This window comes from Macaca fascicularis, chromosome 14 (assembly GCF_037993035.2).
Source record: "Macaca fascicularis isolate 582-1 chromosome 14, T2T-MFA8v1.1".
Classification (NCBI taxonomy): domain Eukaryota; kingdom Metazoa; phylum Chordata; class Mammalia; order Primates; family Cercopithecidae; genus Macaca; species Macaca fascicularis.
The window spans coordinates 9,406,694-9,425,916 of record NC_088388.1 but is presented as its reverse complement, the minus strand read 5'-3'; the positions used below and the strand labels follow the sequence as shown (position 1 = coordinate 9,425,916).

General features: G+C 47.2%; 1 protein-coding gene across 13 annotated transcripts in view; it reads right to left on the bottom strand.

The window, feature by feature from the left end:
• MAJIN (membrane anchored junction protein) overlaps nucleotides 1-15,601 on the bottom strand; it is a 35,826-nt gene extending 20,225 nt beyond the window's left edge. For 4 of the 13 annotated variants that reach the window (XM_005577331.4, XM_065527994.1, XM_074013233.1 and 1 more), the window contains exons 1-2: nucleotides 15,371-15,601; nucleotides 627-744 (exon numbers count right to left, since the gene is read on the bottom strand). In XM_005577331.4, coding sequence (XP_005577388.3) covers nucleotides 627-727 — 101 coding nt within the window. In that variant the 5' untranslated portion in view covers nucleotides 728-744; nucleotides 15,371-15,601. The remainder of the gene's footprint in view (nucleotides 1-626; nucleotides 745-15,370) is intronic. The other 9 variants (XM_065527996.1, XM_065527997.1, XM_074013236.1 and 6 more) reach the window with 4 other exon arrangements.
• Nucleotides 15,602-19,223: the final 3,622 nt, after the last annotated feature.

Below are 19,223 nucleotides of genomic sequence, written 5' to 3'. Positions count from 1 at the left end.
CTGGAGTGCAGTGGCACAATCTCAGCTCACTGCAACCTCCGTCTTCCAGGTTCAAGCGATTCTCCTGCCTCAGCCTCCCACCACCATGCCTGGCTAATTTTTGTATTTTTAGTAGAGACGGTGTTTCACCATGTTGGCCAGGCTGGTCTTGAACTCCTGACCTCAAGTGATACATCCACCTCAGCCTCCCAAAGTGCTGGGATTATAGCCATGAGCCACTATGCCCGGCCCTGAGATGTAAAATTTTGAGAAACACTGCTTCAAAGATATGTTGTCCTAGGCTGGCTGTGGTGGCTCACACCTACAATCCCAACACTTGGGGAGGCAGAGGTGAGAGGATTGCTTGAGGTCAGGGATTTGAGACTAGCCTAGACAACATAGAGATCTGCTTCTCTTTAAAAAAAAAAAAAAGGTTGTCCCTAATTTAGAAACTCATATGAATAATATATATACTGGGAAAGACAGTCCTGCAAGATGCTACTTTACCAGTCTCCTGAGCTGGGTGAAGGTAGAGAAGAGGTGACCTAGTCTCCTGAACCGAGTGAAGATAGAGAAGAGGAGACCTGTGGGAATGCACGAGCACTAACTGGTGTTTACATAGGCTACCCTCCAACCTTTGAAATTACCTGATACTGTTCCCATATCTGATTTTGAATTTATACACATTGGGTCCTGCATGAAGAAATCTCGTCTCTGGAAATGGGTAGGTAAAGGGTTTTAAACTCATTGCTCCCAAACGACAGCCTAAATAAAATAGAAATATTAGATAATTACTAAAAAGCTAATGATTATTCCTTATTTACAGGAAAGGGAACCCGCCCAATCTGTAACATCTCTTCATGAGTAAAACGTCCAACACTCATCACTATTGCCTATGAACCAGGATCATCACCTGGAGCATTCTCCTACCTGCATGGGGAAAATACAGTGTGTTGGGATAATCTTTATGCTTGCAGTTAAAAGCCCAGAATTCAAGTTTGATCATTTATGGCCTTGTGTAAATCATTTCTCTTCAAGAAGACTAATGATACTAGTATCTGCCCTGATGACTCACAGGGTCTTTGTTAGAATTAAATGTTTCTCCCAAGTATCTCTTGAATCTGTTCTTCTCTCCCATCTCCACTTTCACTGGAATCTCAGTGGATACATAGAGGGCTCAAGTTAAATAATGACACAATCCAAAGGATACACCAATTACAGGCCAATTAGGAGGATGTTTGCTATCAATTTTAGATGAAATTAAGATATTACTACAACTTCCTGCCACAACCAATGTAGCAAATAAGGGTGTACACTAATGTTTTTGAGTGGCACCAAGGAATGGCTTATTTTCTAGATCTATCAATTACTCTTCCTCTCCCCTACTTGTGAGGCTTCCCTGTGTCCCAAGAGTGCCTACTATACCCCAGCACTTATTGTTTTATTTCTCCTGTTCTACAATCTCTGTCCACTTAAGGTCCTCTCTGTGGGAAGTTAAGGAAAGGAAAGAGATGGGAAAAATAAAAATAAATAATTAGAGGAGATCCAGAGTTCCTAATGATCAAAACTAGTTATATTCATTAGTACAAGTATACAAATATACATGGTATTGCTTTCAGAGGCAGCTGAGATGGAGTCAACAGAACAGGCCCAAAATAAGGAGAATTTGAGTTTGAATCTCATTCCAATGTCCCTAATTTCTCTAAGCCTTGGTTTTCTTTCTTACACAATAACAACTCTCAATAACAACTTTTGCCATGCCCTATTCTAAGTTTAATCTCAATTCTCACAACAAGCCTATAAGTCTAAATTTGATAGGTGAGGAAATCGAGGCACTGAGGGATGAAGTAAACTGCCCATAGCTATATGAATGTTGGAATTTGAATTTATTTTTTATTTTTTTATTTTTTTTGAGACGGAGTGTCGCTCTGTCGCCCAGGCTGGAGTGCAGTGACCGGATCTCAGCTCACTGCAAGCTCCGCCTCCCGGGTTCACGCCATTCTCCTGCCTCAGCCTCCCGAGTAGCTGGGACTACAGGTGCCCGCCACCTCGCCCGGCTAGTTTTTTGTATTTTTTTAGTAGAGACGGGGTTTCACCGTGTTAGCCAGGATGGTCTCGATCTCCCGATCTCGTGATCCGCCTGTCTCGGCCTCCCAAAGTGCTGGGATTACAGGCTTGAGCCACCGCGCCCGGCCTGAATTTATTTATTTATTTACTTATTTATTTATTTTTTGAGACAGAGTCTCGCTTTGTCGCCCAGGCTGGAGTGCAGTGGTGCAATCTCGGCTCACTGCAAGCTCCGCCTCCCGGGTTTACGCCATTCTCCTGCCTCAGCCTCCCGAGTAGCTGGGACTACAGGCGTGCACCACGACGCCCGGCTAATTTTTTGTATTTTTAGTAGAGACGGGGTTTCACCGTGTTAGCCAGGATGGTCTCGATCTCCTGACCTCGTGAAACGCCCGCCTCGGCCTCCCAAAGTGCTGGGATTATTACAGGCGTGAGCCACCGCGCCCGGCCGGAATTTGAATTTAAACTAAGGCAATACAGATCCAGAATTGATATTCTTTTTTTTTTTTTTTTTTTTTTTTTTTTTGGAAACAGAGTCTCACTCTCTCGCCCAGGGTTGAGTGCAGTGACCGGATCTCGGCTCACTGCAAGCTCCGCCTCCCAGATTTACCCCATTCTCCTGCCTCAGCCTCCCGAGTAGCTGGGACTACAGGCGCCCGCCACCTCGCCTAGCTAGTTTTTTGTATTTTTTAGTAGAGCCGGGGTTTCACCGTGTTAGCCAGGATGGTCTCGATCTCCTGACCTCGTGATCCGCCCATCTCGGCCTCCCAAAGTGCTGGGATTACAGGCTTGAGCCACCGAGCCTGGCCCACAATTGATATTCTTAACCACTTTGCCAGTCTGCTTCCTGGGGTTATAAGGAGGAAAAAACAAGATAATAAACATAAAATCACTGTTTAAGTAGTAAAATATCATATACACATAAAGGACTATTTTCATTATGCTTTTCTCCATATTATTCTGACGCCATTTCTACTCAGCAGGGAAAACTCTTCTATGGTAGAGTCACAAGTACTACGTGCCCAAAGAATGGAATTTCCCACAATTTCCAAAGTTCAAGTCTGGGGCTGCCAGTAAAGAGATACCCCAGTGTCTGATCTTGGCTGCTTGGGATTAGAATGACAGGAGATTGGAGCCAGAGCCCATGAGACTATTTAGACTAGAATTGCAGTCAAAAATGAAAAGAAATAGTTGTGCCAACTGCAAAGTCCCCAGAGGGGAAATAGTGATCATATCCTGAGAAAAAAACTGATGCCCCATGCCAAAGGCATGGCAGGAACCCAGGCTAGTTTTGATGTTTTAGTGCCAGATGACTCTTCTCAGTAGGCAGTGAGCCCACTTGGTGAGACTCACATTACTGCCACAGAAATTTAACTCTTAATTCTGAGGATTCTCTTTTTGTTTTTGTTTTTGATTTTTTTTGAGACAGGGTCTCACTCTGTCATCCAGGCTGGAATGCAGTGATGCGATCTCGGCTCACTGCAACCTCTGTCTCCCAGGTTCAAGTGATCCTCCTGCCTCAGCCTTCCGAGTAGCAGGGACTACAGGTGCATGCCACCATGCCCAGCTAATTTTTGTATTTTTAGTAGAGACGGGGCTTCACCATGTTGGCCAGGCTGGTCTCAAACTCCTGACCTCAGGTGATCCGCCTGCTTCAGCCTCTCAAAGTGCTGGCATTATAGGCATGAGCCACTGAGCCTGACTTTTTTTTTTTTTTTGAGACGAGTCTCGCTCTGTCGCCCAGGCTGGAGTGCGGTGGCATGATCTCTGCAAGCTCCACCTCCCAGGTTCACGCCATTCTCCTGCCTCAGCCTCCAGAGTAGCTGGGACTACAGGTGCCTGCCACCACGCCCGGCTAATTTTTTTGTATTTTTAACAGAGACGGGGTTTCACCGTGTTAACCAGGATGGTCTCTATCTCCTGACCTCGTGATCTGCCCGCCTTGGCCTCCCAAAGTGCTGGAATTACAGGTGTGAGCCATTGTGCCCAGACCTTTTTTTTTTCTTTTCTTTCTTTTTTTTTTTTTTTTAAGAGACAGGGTCTTGCTCTGCCATCCAGGCTTGAGTACAGTGGTGTACTCATAGTTCACTGTAGTGTCAATCTCCTAGGCTCAAGTGATCCTCCCACCTCAGCCTCCTGAGTAGCTAGGACTACAGATGCATACCACCATGCCCAGCTAATTTTTAAAATTTTTGGAGACAGGGTCTCACTATGTTGCCCAGGCTGGTCTTGAACTCCTGGCCTCAAGTGATCCTCCTGCCTCTGCCTGCCAAAATGCTGGATTACAGGCATGAGCCACTGCCATCTGGCCAGGGGATTCTACTAGGATGCAATTAACTTGCCTCCCGCCCCACCCCCAACAGAGGGATGGGGCATCAGAGCAAAGGAAATAAAGGACATTTGCTCGAAATGACAGTCCAAAGAGGAAATTTCATGTGCTGTACCACAGCTGGCTGTCTGAAAGAATGAAAAACAGCCCTCTTCTAGCTAGGGCCTGTTCCTGTTAATTGCTGGCTGCCCGATTCAGAAACAAACACCATACACTAATTATCTCATTTGAAAATAAAGATTAAACAGTGTATCCCAAACAACCACATAGGAGTAATGGTTCAAATACTTCATGGGGTTATTTTCCAACATTGAGTACTGTGGCCATAGTGATACTATGTCCCAGTAACTATTATTAAGTTGATGAGATCTTGCATATGAAGGGTCAGACTCTCCTCACATTTTTAGGTGACCACAAATGATGGCTTTAAAACAAAGGAAGAAAACTTACAGGCAGTATGGGATAGTGCAAAAGACATAAGATTTGGAATTGGAGGACTAAGGCTTGAGTCCTGCTTCTGCCTCTATTAGTCATTAGTCCCTGAGCAAGTCACTTAACTTCTTCATTTCCTAGTTTCTATGTCTACAAATGGGGATTCCAACAACCCCTGTAATGTGGGGATTAAATGAGGTAATGCTGTAAGTAGCTACTTTGTAAATTCCAGAGTATTATATAAATATTAGCCATTATGATAGATTTGAAGAGTTTCTCCCTAATGCTTCACTAGAAAAGCAAATTCAAGGCCGGGCATGGTGGCTCACACCTGTAATCCCAGCACTTTGGGAGGCCGAGGTGGGCAGATCACCTGAGGTCAGGAGTTTGAGAGCTGTCCAGCCAATGTGGCGAAACCCCGTCTCTACTAAAAATATAAAAATTAGCCGAGTGTGGTGGCGGACACCTGCAATCCCAGCTACTTGGTAGGCTAAGGCATGAAAATCGCTTGAACCCAGGTTGTGGAGGTTGCAGTGAGCCAAGATCGTGCCACTGCACTCCAGCATGGGGGATAGAGTGAGACTCTATCTCAAAAAAAAAAAAAAAAAAAAAAAGCAGTACTTTACAGGAAATCAATTCTTGAGACAGAGAGCACACACATGCAAAACTGATTAGCTTTAATCTCAATGCAAAATCTGACAAATTCCAACCAAGAACTTTTCCTTGAAAATACCCAAGAATTAGATGTAAATGACACATAGGGACTAATGCTTGAAGGAAAATTATTTTTCAAGGTTTTAGTAATTTGCTTCACATAAACATCTGGGTCAGTGCATAGAACCTGAGGCAGGGCCAAATGCTCTATGAGAATAGTAATATTGACTACTGAGGCAGAAGGAGCTGATGATTTAGTACTCCGCTACTAAATATGTCTGGTGACAGTTGATAAGTCTTTCACAGTGTTGAGAAATAAAAGAGCTTCCATAGCATTTATTCAAAATACACTGACTAGGCTGGTAGCAGTGATTCACACCTGTAATCTCAGCACTTTGGGAGGCCGCAGCGGGCAGATCACCTGAGGTCAGGAGTTCCAGACCAGGCTGGCCAACATGGTAAAACCCCGTCTCTACTAAAAATACAAAAATTAGGCCGGGCGCGGTGGCTCAAGCCTGTAATCCCAGCACTTTGGGAGGCCGAGACGGGCGGATCACGAGGTCAGGAGATCGAGACCATCCTGGCTAACATGGTGAAACCCCGTCTCTACTAAAAAATAAAAAAAAAAAACCTAGCCGGGCGAGGTGGCGGGCGCCTGTAGTCCCAGCTACTCGGGAGGCTGAGGCAGGAGAATGGCATGAACCTGGGAGGCGGAGCTTGCAGTGAGCCGAGATCTGGCCACTGCACTCCAGCCTGGGCGACAGAGCGAGACTCTGTCTCAAAAAGAAAAAAAAATAAAATAAAAATACAAAAATTAGCCGGGCATGGTGGCAGGCGCCTGTCATCCCAGTTACTCGGGAGACTGAGGCAAGAGAATCACTTGAACCTGGGGAGATGGAGGCTGCGGTGAGCTGAGATTGCGCCCCTGCACTCCAGTCTGGGCAACAGAGAAAGACCCCATCTCAAGACCATTAATGAGTGTGGGTAACAAAATATAACAGGAAAATCTCACTGATGCTATGAATCCAACACCCATGTTTTAGAAATGAGGCTGTTCCTTCCACTTTTTTTTTTTTTGTTTTTTGAGACAGAGTCTCACTCTATTGCCCAAGCTGGAGTGCAGTGGCATGATCTCAGCTCACTGCAACCTCTGCCTCTCAGGTTCAAGTGATTCTCCTGCCTCAGCCTCCCACATAACTGGGATTACAGGCATGCGCCACCACACCTGGCTAAGTTTTGTATTTTTTTAGTAAAGATAGGATTTGACCAGGCTGGTCTTGAACTCTGGGCCTCAGTTGATCTACCTGCTTCAGCCTTCCAAAGTGCTGGGATTACAAGTGTGAGCCACTGCGCCCAGCCTCCTTCCACTTTCAAAAGTCCTTGGCTGGGCCAGGCACAGTGGCTCACACCTGTAATCCCAGCACTTTGGGAGGCCGAGGTGGGTGGATCACAAGGTCAGGAGATTGAGACTATCCTGGCTAACATGGTGAAACCCCGTCTCTACTAAAAATACAAAAAATTAGCCAGGCGTGGTGGCGGGCACCTGTAGTCCCAGCTACTAGAGAGGCTGAGGCAGGAGAATGCCGTGAACCCAGGAGGCGGAGCTTGCAGTGAGCCGAGATTGCACCACTGCACTCCAGCCTGGGCGACAGAGTGAGACTCCGTCTCAAAAAAAAAAAAAAAAAGTCCTTGGCTGGTCTCAGAGGTCTGTCCACCTTTGCTGAAGCAGATTCATGAACACTTATACCTGGAAATGCCTTCCATTTTGGTGGGTATAAGAGGGAAGTGACTTCTCCAAAGAAGGAAATGATTTCACAAAGTCACATAATCCAGGATTAGCCCCTCAAGATTGTTGACTTCTTTGATACACGCGTTTTTCATTACAACATATCACTCGGTCAGTCATTTTACCAAACTGTAACCCTGGTCACGCTCACCACTCTACGTGACAAAGGCAATTCATTCTGGATACAAAGACATCAAAGCAAAATTTAATTTTTTTTTTTTTTTTGAGACAGAGTCTCGCTCTGTCACCCAGGCTAAAGTGCTGCAGTGCTGCAGTGCTGCAGTATATCAGCTCACTGTAACCTCTGCCTCCGAGGTTCAAGCAATTCTCATGCCTTGGCGTCTCAATTTTCTGTAGAAAATTGCATCTCTATTTTCTGTAGAGATGGGGTTTTGCTCTGTTGCCAGGCTGGTCTCGAACTCCTGAGCTCAAGAGATCCACCCACTTCAGCCTCCCAAAGTGCTGGCATTACAGGTGTGAGCCACTGCACCTGGCCTAATGTAAGCTTTTTGATTAAAGTTTCTTAGAATTATAATTTTGGACATAAAGGGTTACATCCACATTTGTTTGTCATCAAGCTCTGTTATCTATTCTGTTTTCTCACCTTGCATGGTGATTAGGATGATTAGTGAAATAATGCATGTATAATTGTTTTTTCTAGTACTTAGTACTTAGTTTTTTCTAGTACTTAGTATACAGGTTACTGGATAAAGTCTTTTTTGTAAGTGTTAAAGTCTTTTTTGTAAGTGTTAAAATATGGAACAGGAAGAGACTAATGACATAAGACTACCCAGAATACTTCCATGTTTATTGACATCATTCTGTTTTCTCATAGGTTTCTTCCTGCCCTTTCTGGTAAGATGCAACCTTTAAAATGCCATTTGTACAGGAATGGATTTGCTCTTAGAACTGTGTCAGATTTAATTTTGTTTTGTTTGGGAGTAGGGGGAATAACTAACTAGGAAGCTGTTCTGAAGAGAAATCAAAAGGCCTCAGTGGGTAATTCAATAAACCAGAAGGGAGTCTAAATTAACCTCTTAAGTTAACTTTGTTTCTCTTTGCTACTCTTTGCACTTGTTACTTTTTTGTTTTGTTTTGTTTTGTTTTGTTTTTGAGACTCAGTCTCCCTCTGTTGCCCAGGCTGGAGTGCAGTGGCGCAATCTCGGCTCACTGCAAGCTCCACCTCCTGAGTTCACGCCATTCTGCTGCCTCAGCCTCCCAAGTAGGTGGGACTACAGGAGCCCGCCACAATGCCTGGCTAATTGTTTCTTTGTATTTTTAGTAGAGACAGGGTTTCACTGTGTTAGCCAGGATGGTCTTGATCTCCGGACTTCCTGATCCGCCCTCCTCGGCCTCCCAAAGTGCTGGGATTGCAGGTATGAGCCACCACGCCCGGCTTAAGTTACTCTTAAGTTACTCTTTGCACGAAAATGCATTTTCCCCATTCACCTTAACCATCATAAAAGCTAATGAAAAACTACCTTTGGCCAATAGGTCCAGGATGTGCTCCTTATTCTGGAAATGCAATAGTGTCTTATCTCACCACCCTGTCCAGTAGTTGTGGCTTGTTACTATGAAGATCAACCTGTCCATTAGAATTCACATCATGCTGAATTCACTGCAGCACTCTAAAAATCCTACCAACCCCAGGAACCCAAAAAGCACTTGGATGTACAACTGCAGGCAATGAGGGACATTTTATTTTTTTGGTTACACCATTGGGTGAGCTACCCTGAAGCAGTACATGTAAGAAAGAAGATTAAAAATGAAAAAAGAAAAAAAAAAAAAAAAAAAGCAGCAGCAGCAGTAGTTTCAGGAGGGCAAATGGTGGAGAGAATATTCTTAGCTGGAGAGAAAGCAAGCAACTTTAAAAATTGATACAGCCAGGCGCAGTGGCTCACCCCTGTCATCTTAGCACTTTGGGAGGCCAAGGCAGGAGGATCACCTGAGATCAGGAGTTCGAGACCAGCCTGGCCAACATGGTGAAACCCTGTCTCTACTAAAAATACAAAAATTAGCCAGGCATTGTGGTGGGAGCCTGTAGTCCCAGCTACTTGGGAGGCTGAGGTAGGAGAATTGCTTGAACCAAGGAGGCGGAGGTTGTAGTGAGCCAAGATTCTGCCACTGCAATCCAGCCTGGGCGACACAGAGTGAGACTCCATCTCCAAAAAAAAAAAAAAAAGAAAAGAAAAAAGAAAATGACTTTTTATATAAACAGGGCAAATTTTACTAACCTTAATCCAATTCTGGTGAGATATTGAGGAGATAAGAATTGTATTCGTGACCAGGCATGCTGTGGCTCACGTCTTGTAATCCCAGCACTTTGGGAGGCTGAGGTGGGCGGAACACTTGAGGTCAGGAGTTCGAGACCAGCCTGACCAACATGGTGAAACCCAGTTCCTACTAAAAATATAAAAATTAGCCGGGCATGGTGGCGGGTGCCTGTAATCCTACTCAGGGGGCTGAGGCAGGAGAATCACTTGAACCTGGGAGATGGAGGTTGTGGTGAGCCAATATCACACCACTGCACTCCAGTATGAGCAACAGAATGACTCTGTCTTGAAAAAAAAAAAAAAAAAAAGAATTGTACTTGCTTGGTTTATAGAAAGATACGCTTGGCCAGGTGTGGTGGCTCATGCCTGTAATCCCCCTTTCAGAGGCTGAGGCAGGAGGACTACTTGAGCCCAGGAGTTTGAGACCAGCCTGGGCAACACAGTGAGCCCTCGTCTCTATTATTAAAAAAAAAAAAAAAAAGCCAGGTATGGTGGCTCACACCTGTAGTAGTCTCAGCACTTTGGGAGGCTGAGTTGAGTAGATCACTTGAGGTCAGGAGTTCAAGATGAACCTGGCCAACCTGGTGAAAGCCCACCTCTACTAGAATACAAAAATTAACCGGGTGTGGTGGTGGTGTCTGTAATCCCAGCTACTCCGGAGGGTGAGGCAGGAGAATCGCTTGAACTCGGGAGGCAGAGGGTGCAGTGAGATCATGCCATTGCACCCCAGCCTGGGCAACAAAAGCAAAACTCTGTCTCAAAAAAAGAAAAAGAAAAAAGAAAATGAAACTAAGTGCTGATTTCCCCGTAACATGTTAGGGAAGCCTACTCTAAGTAAGTGACTAAGTTCTAAAGGAAGAATATGAGCTAGTGAGGCACAAATGGAGAGTGGATGGGGGGTCAGGGGTGGGTAGAGGAAATAGCAGGTACAAGAGTACTCAGTTGAGAAAAAGCATGGCACTTTCAAAAGAGAGAAGTACAGTAACCCGAACACAGCGGGCAAGAAAGACAGTGCTACAAGGTGAGACTATACATATAAGTGAGTTCGTCAGCACATATCTGAGACCCTACAGTGCATCAGGCGCTGTTCTGGGCACTAATACGGTAAGTAACAAGAGAGACATGATCCCTTGTCTTTAAGGGCTTACATTTCAGGAGGTGTGGAGAGCAACATTCAACATATAAATAGATAAATAAATATAAATTGAGGTACTCTAAGTAGCATGAAGAAAATAATATTTGGTTTTATTTAGGATGACTAGAAGGCTGCTTTAGCTAGTATGGCCAATGATGGCCTTTCAGAAGAGATCACAACTGCTAGAGGCCTTCATGGAAAGGAGCAATGATCATGGGGAAAAGCATTCCAAGCAGAAAAACCAGCAAGTGCAGATGTCTGTGATGAATTTAATGGACAGAAAGGTCAGTGTGGCTAGAACATTGAAAATGAAGACAGAGAGGAGGGAGATGAAGACAGAGTGTTAGGCAGGGACCAGATCATGTAAAGTTTGTAGGCCATCATAAAAAGTCCAGATTTTATGTTAAGGATCTTATAGGCCGGGCGCGGTGGCTCAAGCCTGTAATCCTAGCACTTTGGGAGGCCGAGACGGGCGGATCACGCGGTCAGGAGATCGAGACCATCCTGGCTAACACGGTGAAACCCTGTCTCTATTAAAAATACAAGAAAATTAGCCGGGCGAGGTGGCAGGCGCCTGTAGTCCCAGCTACTCGGGAGGCTGAGGCAGGAGAATGGCGTGAACCCGGGGGGGCGGAGCTTGCAGTGAGCCGAGATCGCGCCACTGCACTCCAGCCTGGGGCACAGAGCAAGACTCCGTCTCAAAAAAAAAAAAAAAAAAAAAAGGATCTTATAAAGCGGAGATAAATGATTTGATGCATGCTTTATAAATATCTAAATATCTATTTTAATTTTATTTTAGAGACAAGATTTCTCTCTGGCACCCAGGCTGGAGTACAGTGGCACAATCACAGCTCAGGGCAGCCTCAACCTCCCAAGCTCAAGCAATCCTCCCACCTCAGCCTCCCAAATAGCTGGGACTGCAGGTGCCCACCACCATACCCAGCTAATTTTTGCAGAGATGGGGTTTCACTATGTTGCCCACGCTGGTCTCGAACTCCTGAGTTCAAGTGATCTGCTCACCTCAGCTTCCCTAAATGCTGGGATTACAAGCATGAGCCACCAGGCTTGGTCCAAAATATCTAAACATCTGGTGACTGAAAGGAAGATGAACTGTAAAGGGACAGGATGAGAAGCAGGGAGACCAGTTAAGAAGCTTCTGTAGTCGTCCAGGAGAAAGTTGCTGCTGATTTGGACTTGGGATTTTAGAAATTAGTAAATAGTTAGATGTGAGATATATTTTAGACTAACTAATGGACTAGATGTGGGAATCAAGGATGGCTCTCAGGTTTTTTGCCTTTGCAATTAGGTAGACAATGGTACATATTCTACTGAGATGGGGAATAATTCTAGGGAAAGAGATTTGGGGTGGGAAGGAGCAGGGGAAATTAGTAGTTGTGTTTTAAGTCTAAGAGGCCTATGAGACATCCAAGTGGATATACTGAGGAGGCAGTCTCCTAATGTGTAAGGGACAGAAATCAGGACGGAAACATACATTTGAGTCACCAGTGTTTAGATGGTATGTGAAACTACTGGAATAGATGATGAGATCATCTAGGGAGAAATTATAGAGAAGGGATGAGGGCCTTCCTTATAAGCCAGGTTACGGATTGTGGAATCTATTGTAAGAACAATCAGAAGGCACTGAAGGGTATAATAAAAAAAATGGTATGACCAGATGGCTGTGACTTTAAAAAAAAAAAAAAAAACATCCCTCCTGGCTACAATGTGGGAAAAAACCCGGAACAAGAACAGATGAAAGGAGACCAGCTAGGAGCCTCCTACAGCTCAAGGCAGAAGCTGATAGTAGCCTAGTCTAGAGTGATAAAAGTAAAGATGAGGAAAAGTGGACTGATTTGGAAGATGCTACTCAGGAGGCTGAGGCAGGCAAGACTCCGTCTTTTTTTTTTTTTTTTTTTTTGAGACCAAGTCTTGCTCTGTTGTCCAGGCTGGAGTGTAGTGGTGCGATCTTGGCTGCAACCTCCGCCTCCCGGGTTCAAGCAATTCTCCTGCCTCAGTAATGACTTGGTGACTTTATAAGGGGAGAGAGAGCAATGACTCCTGGTTGCTTGAGCAACTAACTGAAGAGGTAAAAGCACCATTTCTGAAAACAGAAGCTTTATAAAATAAATTTTTGAGGGCAAGAGGTTGAGTCTGTATCTGGACATGCTCAAGTTTGAGATGCCAATGAGATAGCCAAAGAGAGATTCTACATAGACTGCTGGAAACTGGCTTCCTACCCGCAGATGCACACATGAAGGAACTAGAGTTCAAAAAAGGAAAAGATGGGCTGGGCGCAGTGACTCTCACCTGTAATCCCAGCACTTGGAAGGCCAAAGTGGGTGGATCACCTGAGGTCAGGAGTTTGAGACCAGCTTGGCCAACATGATGAAACCCCCTCTCTACTAAGAATACAAAAATTAGCCAGGTGTGGTGGCAGACGCCTTTAATCCCAGCTACTTGGGAGGCTGAGGCAGGTGAATCGCTTGAACCCAGGAGGCGGAGGATGCAGTGAACCCAAATCTTGCCATTGCACTCCAGCCTGGGCGACAAGAGCAAGACTCCGTCTTTTTTACTTTCTTTCTTTTTTTGTTTTGAGATGGGAGTCTCACTCTGTTGCCCAGGCTGGAGTGCAATGGTGCAATCTTGGCTCACTGCAACCTCCACCTCCCAGTTCAAGCAATTCTCCTGCCTTAGCCTCCCGAGTAGCTGGGACTATAGGGGCCCACCACCATACCCGGCTAATCTTTGTATTTTTAGTAGAGATGAGGTTTCACCATGTTGGCCAGGATAGTCTCAATCTCCTGCCCTCATGATCCACCCGCCTTGGCCTCCCAAAGTGTTGGGACTGCAGGCGTGAGCCACCATTTCCGGCCAACTCTATCTTAAAAAAAGAAAGAAAAGAAAAGAAAAGAAAGAAAAAGAAAAGGATGTTCAGCAAAGTATACCTGTTAGAATCTTTCTGTCCACTTGCCCAGATGCCAAGTTTCAATCAAGGCTCTGGGGAGCAGCACAGAGATCTCAGTGCCGTGACTCATATTTACTTGCAAGGTGCAATCAGGCATTTGAAAGCCAGAAACTCATTCAAATTAAGACATGATGTGACAGGCAATGTTTCAATGGAAAAAATCTTGTTTTCATGGCAACTGCTAGGCCGGGGTTGGAGGGTGAGTATAGATCAGAGGAGCACTTTAGTTCCTGGGGAAAGTGTGTGGTAAGAAGGTGGGGTGTGGCCGGGCACAGTGGCTAACGCCTGTAATCCCAACACTTTGGGAGGCCGAGGTGGGTGGATCACCAAGGTCACAAGTTCGAGACCAGCCTGGCCAACGTGGTGAAACCGTCTCTACTAAAAACACAAAAATTAGCCGGGTGTGGTGGTGGGCGCCTGTAATCCCAGCACTTTGGGAGGCAGAGGCGGGTGGATCACTTGAGGTCAGGAGTTCAAGACCAGCCTGGCCAACATGGTGAAACTCCGTCTCTACCAAAAATACAAAAATTAGCCAGGCATGCCTGTAATCCCAGCTACTCAGGAGGCTGAGGCAGGAGAATCGCTTGAACCCGGGAGGCGGAGGTTACAGTGAGTCAAGATCATGCCACTGAACTCTAGCCTGGGCGACAGAGCGAGACTCCGTCTCAAAAAAAAATAAAAAAGAAGAAGGAAGAAGAAGGAGGAGGAGGAGGAGGAGGAGGAAGGAAGAAGAAGGAGGAGGAGGAGGAAGGAAGAGGAAGAAGAAGAAGAAGAAAAAGAAGAAAGAGAGAAAGAAGAAAGAAGAAGAAAGAAAGTAGGAGGAGGAGGAGGAGAAGGAGAAGAAGGAGAAGGAGGAGAAGGAGGGAGGGAGTTGGCGGGAGGAGGTGGAGGAGGAGGGAGAGGCGCTGGGTGTGGAGTGGGGAAAGGGGAAAGAAGAAGGAAGAAGGAAGAAGGAGGAGGAGGAGGAGTTGGGAGGAAGTTGGGGGGGAGGAGGAGGAGGAGGGAGTGGCGCTGGGTGTGGAGTGGGGAAAAGGGAAAGAAGAAAGAAGGAAGAAGGAAGAAGGAGGAGGAGGAGGGAAGAAGGAGGAGGAGGAGGAAGAAGGAAGAAGAAGAAAAAAGAAAGAAAGAAAGAAGAAAGAAGGAGGAGGAGAAGGAGAAGGAGGAGAAGGAGGAGGAGAAGAAGGAGAAGGAGGAGAAGAAGGAGAAGAAGGAGAAGGAGAAGGAGGGAGGGAGTTGGGGGGAGGAGGAGGAGGAGGAGGGAGAGGCGCTGGGTGTGGAGTGGGGAAAGGGGAAAGAAGAAGGAAGAAGGAAGGAGGAGGAGGAGGAGGAGGAGTTGGGAGGGCGTTGGGGGGGGGGAGGAGGAGGAGGAGGAGGGAGTGGCGCTGGGTGTGGCGTGGGGAAAGGGCAGTCTCTGGAGTCGGCGGATGACAGGGATCCGGACTCTGTGCCGGTCTCTCGCCCGAGGGAAGGGGCAGAGGCCTGGAACTCCCCAGTCTCCCTCGCACTCTCCCGGCCTGCAACCCGCGCCAGTCCCGCGGCCTCCCCGTGGGAGCCCTGCAGTGGCACGGCCTGCACCCTGGGCGAGCTTGCTGGGTGTCCCGGGAGCCCGGCGCTGAGAATGGGACCTCAGGGGGCAGGGGGGACTGCACTTTGGCGGCAGAGGGTGGGGCCCGGCCCTGAAACTTCCCTCAGAAATAACAGAAACGCAAAGGCAACTTCCCGAGGGCCCCGGGCTGTCGTGTGCCGTTACCTCAGCCCCAGGCGGCTCCAGGCTCGGCCAGGCTGTGTTTCACACACTGACTAGGAGTCCTTCGGCCTCAGAAAAGTGGCCCCGCCCAGCATACCCACTAATAAGTGCTCTCTGAAAAGGGCGGGCGCCAACCTCGAACGAAGTCAGCTCTAGGGACTGGCTCGCCTGCTCCTCAGCGACTTCGGAGCTCGTGCCGAGCGCCCGCCAGGCCTTATGCGCACGCGCAGGCCTGGCCGTGGTCTGCGCGTGCGCATTTCATTGTCGCTGCCGAGGACGCGCGCGGCCCCACCCACCGGATGTCCTGTCGCCTTCAGGTCCCTCCCGGATTTACCAGTCCATTGTTTATTTCGCGCCTGCTTTCGCGTGGTCTCGTGGGGAACTAGCGACTGCGGAGTCCTTAACAGTCATAACAGTCCTGTGTGTACTGTTATGCAGGGCACCTTCCTTTATTCCTCGGCGACATGTTCTGCAGCAGGCATTAATGTCCCAAATTTAGGATCGCTTGAGCTCAGGAGGCCGAGGCTGCAGTGACCTGAGATCGCGTCACTGCACTCCAGTCTGGGCGACCAAGCGAGACCTGTTACACACACACACACACACACACACACACACACACACACACACACACACACACTCCCACTTTTTTTACTTAAATCTTATTTTTCAAAACAGAGACAGGGGCCGGGCGCGGTGGCTCAAGCCTGTAATCCCAGCTCTTTGGGAGGCCGAGGTCAGGAGATCAAGACCATCCTTGCTAACACGGTGAAATCCCGTCTCTACTAAAAATACAAAAAAATTAGCCGGCCGTGGTGGCGGGCGCCTGTAGTCCCAGCTACTCAGGAGGCTGAGGCAGGAGAATGGCGTGAACCCAGGAGGCGGAGCTTGCAGTGAGCTGAGAGTGGGCCACTGCACTCCAGCCTGGGCGACAGAACAAGACTCCATCTCAAAAGAAAAAAAAAGAGACAGGGGCCCTGCGCGGTGGCTCACGCCTGTAATCCCAGCACTTTGGGAAGCCAAGGTGGACGGATCACCTGAGGTCAGGAGTTCGAGACCAACCTGGCCAATATGGTGAAACCCTGTCTCTATTTTGTAGAAATACAAGATCAGCCAGGCGCGGTGGCTCACTCCGGTAATCTCAGCACTTTGGGAGGCTGAGGCAGGCACATCATAAGGTCAGGAGATCCAGACCATCCTGGCTAACACCGTGAAACTCTGTCTCTACTAAAAATACAAAAAATTAGCCAGGCGTGGTGGCAGGGGCCCGTAGTCCCAGCTACTCGGGAGGCTGAGACAGGAGAATGGCATGAACCTGGTAGGCGGAGCTTGCGGTGAGCTGAGATTGCAAGATTGTGCCACTGTTCTCTAGCTTGGGCAACAGAACAAGACTCCATCTCAAACAAAACAAAAACAAGATTAGCCAGGCATGGTGGGGCACACCTGTAATCCCTGCTACTCAGAAGGCTGAAGCACAAGAATCTCTTGAACCCGGGAGGCAGAGGTTGCAGTGAGCTGAGATCCAAAACAAAACAAAAACAAGATTAGCCAGGCATGGTGGCACACACCTGTAATCCCTGCTACTCAGGAAGCTGAAGCACAAGAATCTCTTGAACCCGGGAGGCAGAGGTTGCAGTGAGCTGAGATCACGCCATTGCACTCCAGCCTGGGCAGCAAGAGCAAAACCCTGTCTCAAAAATAAAAAATAAAAAAAAAATGGCGGGGGGGAGGGCCAAGCGCGGTGGCTCACATCTGTAATCCCAGCACTTTGGGAGGCTGAGGCAGGCAAATCACGAGGTCAGAAATTCAAGACAAGCCTGGGCAACATGGTGAAACCCCATCTCTACTAAAAATACAAAAATTAGAGATGGGCATGGTGGCCGCGTGCCTGTAATCCCGGCTACTCTGGAGGCTGAGGCAGGAGAATTGCTTGAACCTGGGAGGCAGAGGTTGCAGTGAGCCGAAATCACACCACTGCAGTCCAGCCTGGGCTACAGAGCGAGGCTCCATCTCAAAAAAAAAAAAAAAAAAAAAAGAAAAAGAAAAAGGAAAAGAAACAAAGAAACTGCAGAGCAGTTGTCCAGAGTGGCTGTACCATTCTGCACTCCTGCCAGCAGAGTGTGAGAGTTGCTCTGCATCCTTGTCAGCACTTGATATTTTCAGTTAAAAATTTTTTGCCATCCTAATAGATGTGTAGTGGTATCTAGTTATAGATTTAATTTGCATTTCCCGAACGACTAATAACGTTGAGCACCATTTTTATGGGCCCTTGGGATTCTTGAGAATTAATAAACCTATACCCTAACTCAGAAACAATTTACAGTGCTAAAGAGACTCACATGGATTCAGACTTAGCCTGCCATACTGGAACATTTCAACAGCAATGCTCGCAGATGACAACAAAATTCAAAGCACATATACCAGATCTGTCAAGCCAGCCAGCACATGGCAAAAGCCTGGCAACAAAAAATAGCATGCTGTGTGTGTGTCTGTCTCCAAGAAGTTCAGTATCACTTAAATATAAGAAACAGGTGGCCGGGTGTGGTGGCTCACACCTGTTATCCAAGCACTTTGGGAGGTGGAGGTGGGCAGATCACCTGAGGTCAGGAGTTCGAGACCAACCTGGCCAACATGGTGAAACCCTGTCTCTACTAAAACAAACAAACAAACAAACAAACAAAACACAAAATTAGCCAGGCGAGGTGGCATGCACCTTAATCCCAGTTGGAGGCTGAGGCAGGAGAATCACTTGAAATCGGTGGGTGCAGGTTGCAGTGAGCTGAGATTGTGCCATTGCACTCCCGCCTGGGCCAAAAGAGCAAAACTTCATCTCAAAAAAAAAAAGAAAAGAAAAGAAAAGAAAGAAAGAAACAGGTGTGGAGTGGCAGGAGATAGGGTTGAGTGGGGACACAGGAGCTAGACTATGAAGAAGCTTGTGCTGAGGTAATTGAATTTATCCCTACAGCAATAAGATGCTTTTAAAAGTTGGATTTTGGTTTCAGAAAAATGTTCCTGAGGCCAGGTGCGATGGTTCACACTTGTAATCCCAACACGTTGGGAGGCTGAGACAGGAGGATCTCTTGAGGTCAGGAGTTCAAGACTAGCCTGGGCAACACAGTAAGACTTCATCTCTACAAAAAATAAAAAAATTAGCCAGATGTGGAAGTGCACGCTCGTATTCCCAGCTATTCGGGAGGCTGAGGGGGAAGATTGCTTGAGCCCAGGGATTCAAGGCTGCAGTGAGCTGTGATCATGCCACTGCAGTCTGGCCTGGGGGACAGAGCAAGACCCCCGCACCCCCACACCCCCCCGCCGCTAAAAAAAAAGTTCCTGGAACCCTGGCTGCTTCATTTTCATTTTCTGCCTATTTATTCTTTCTTATTGTTCAAGGCCCAGCCCAAATGCCACCTCCTCTGAGAAGCCCTCTGTAATCCCCCTAGCCAGAAGATCAGGTCCTTTTTTTTTTTGCCTTTCCTTGTATTGACTGGCCAGTCTGCCTAGAGGGTGGGAACTGTAATTTACCCCACTTTGGGCTTTGTTTTTTTTGAGACGGAGTCTTGCTCTGTCACCCAGGCTGGAGTACAGTGGCGCGATCTTGGCTCACTGCAAGCTCCGCCTCCCAGATTCACGCCGTTCTCCTGCCTCGGCCTCCTGAGTAGCTGGGACTACAGGCACCTGCCACCACACCTGGCTAATTTTTTGTATTTTTAGTAGAGATGGGGTTTCACCATGTTAACCAGGATGGTCTCGATCTCCTGACCTTGTGATCTGCCAGCCTTGGCCTCCCAAAGTGCTTGGATTACAGGTGTGAGCCATGGTGCCGGCCACTTCTTATGTGGCTTGACAAGGGATCTAGCAC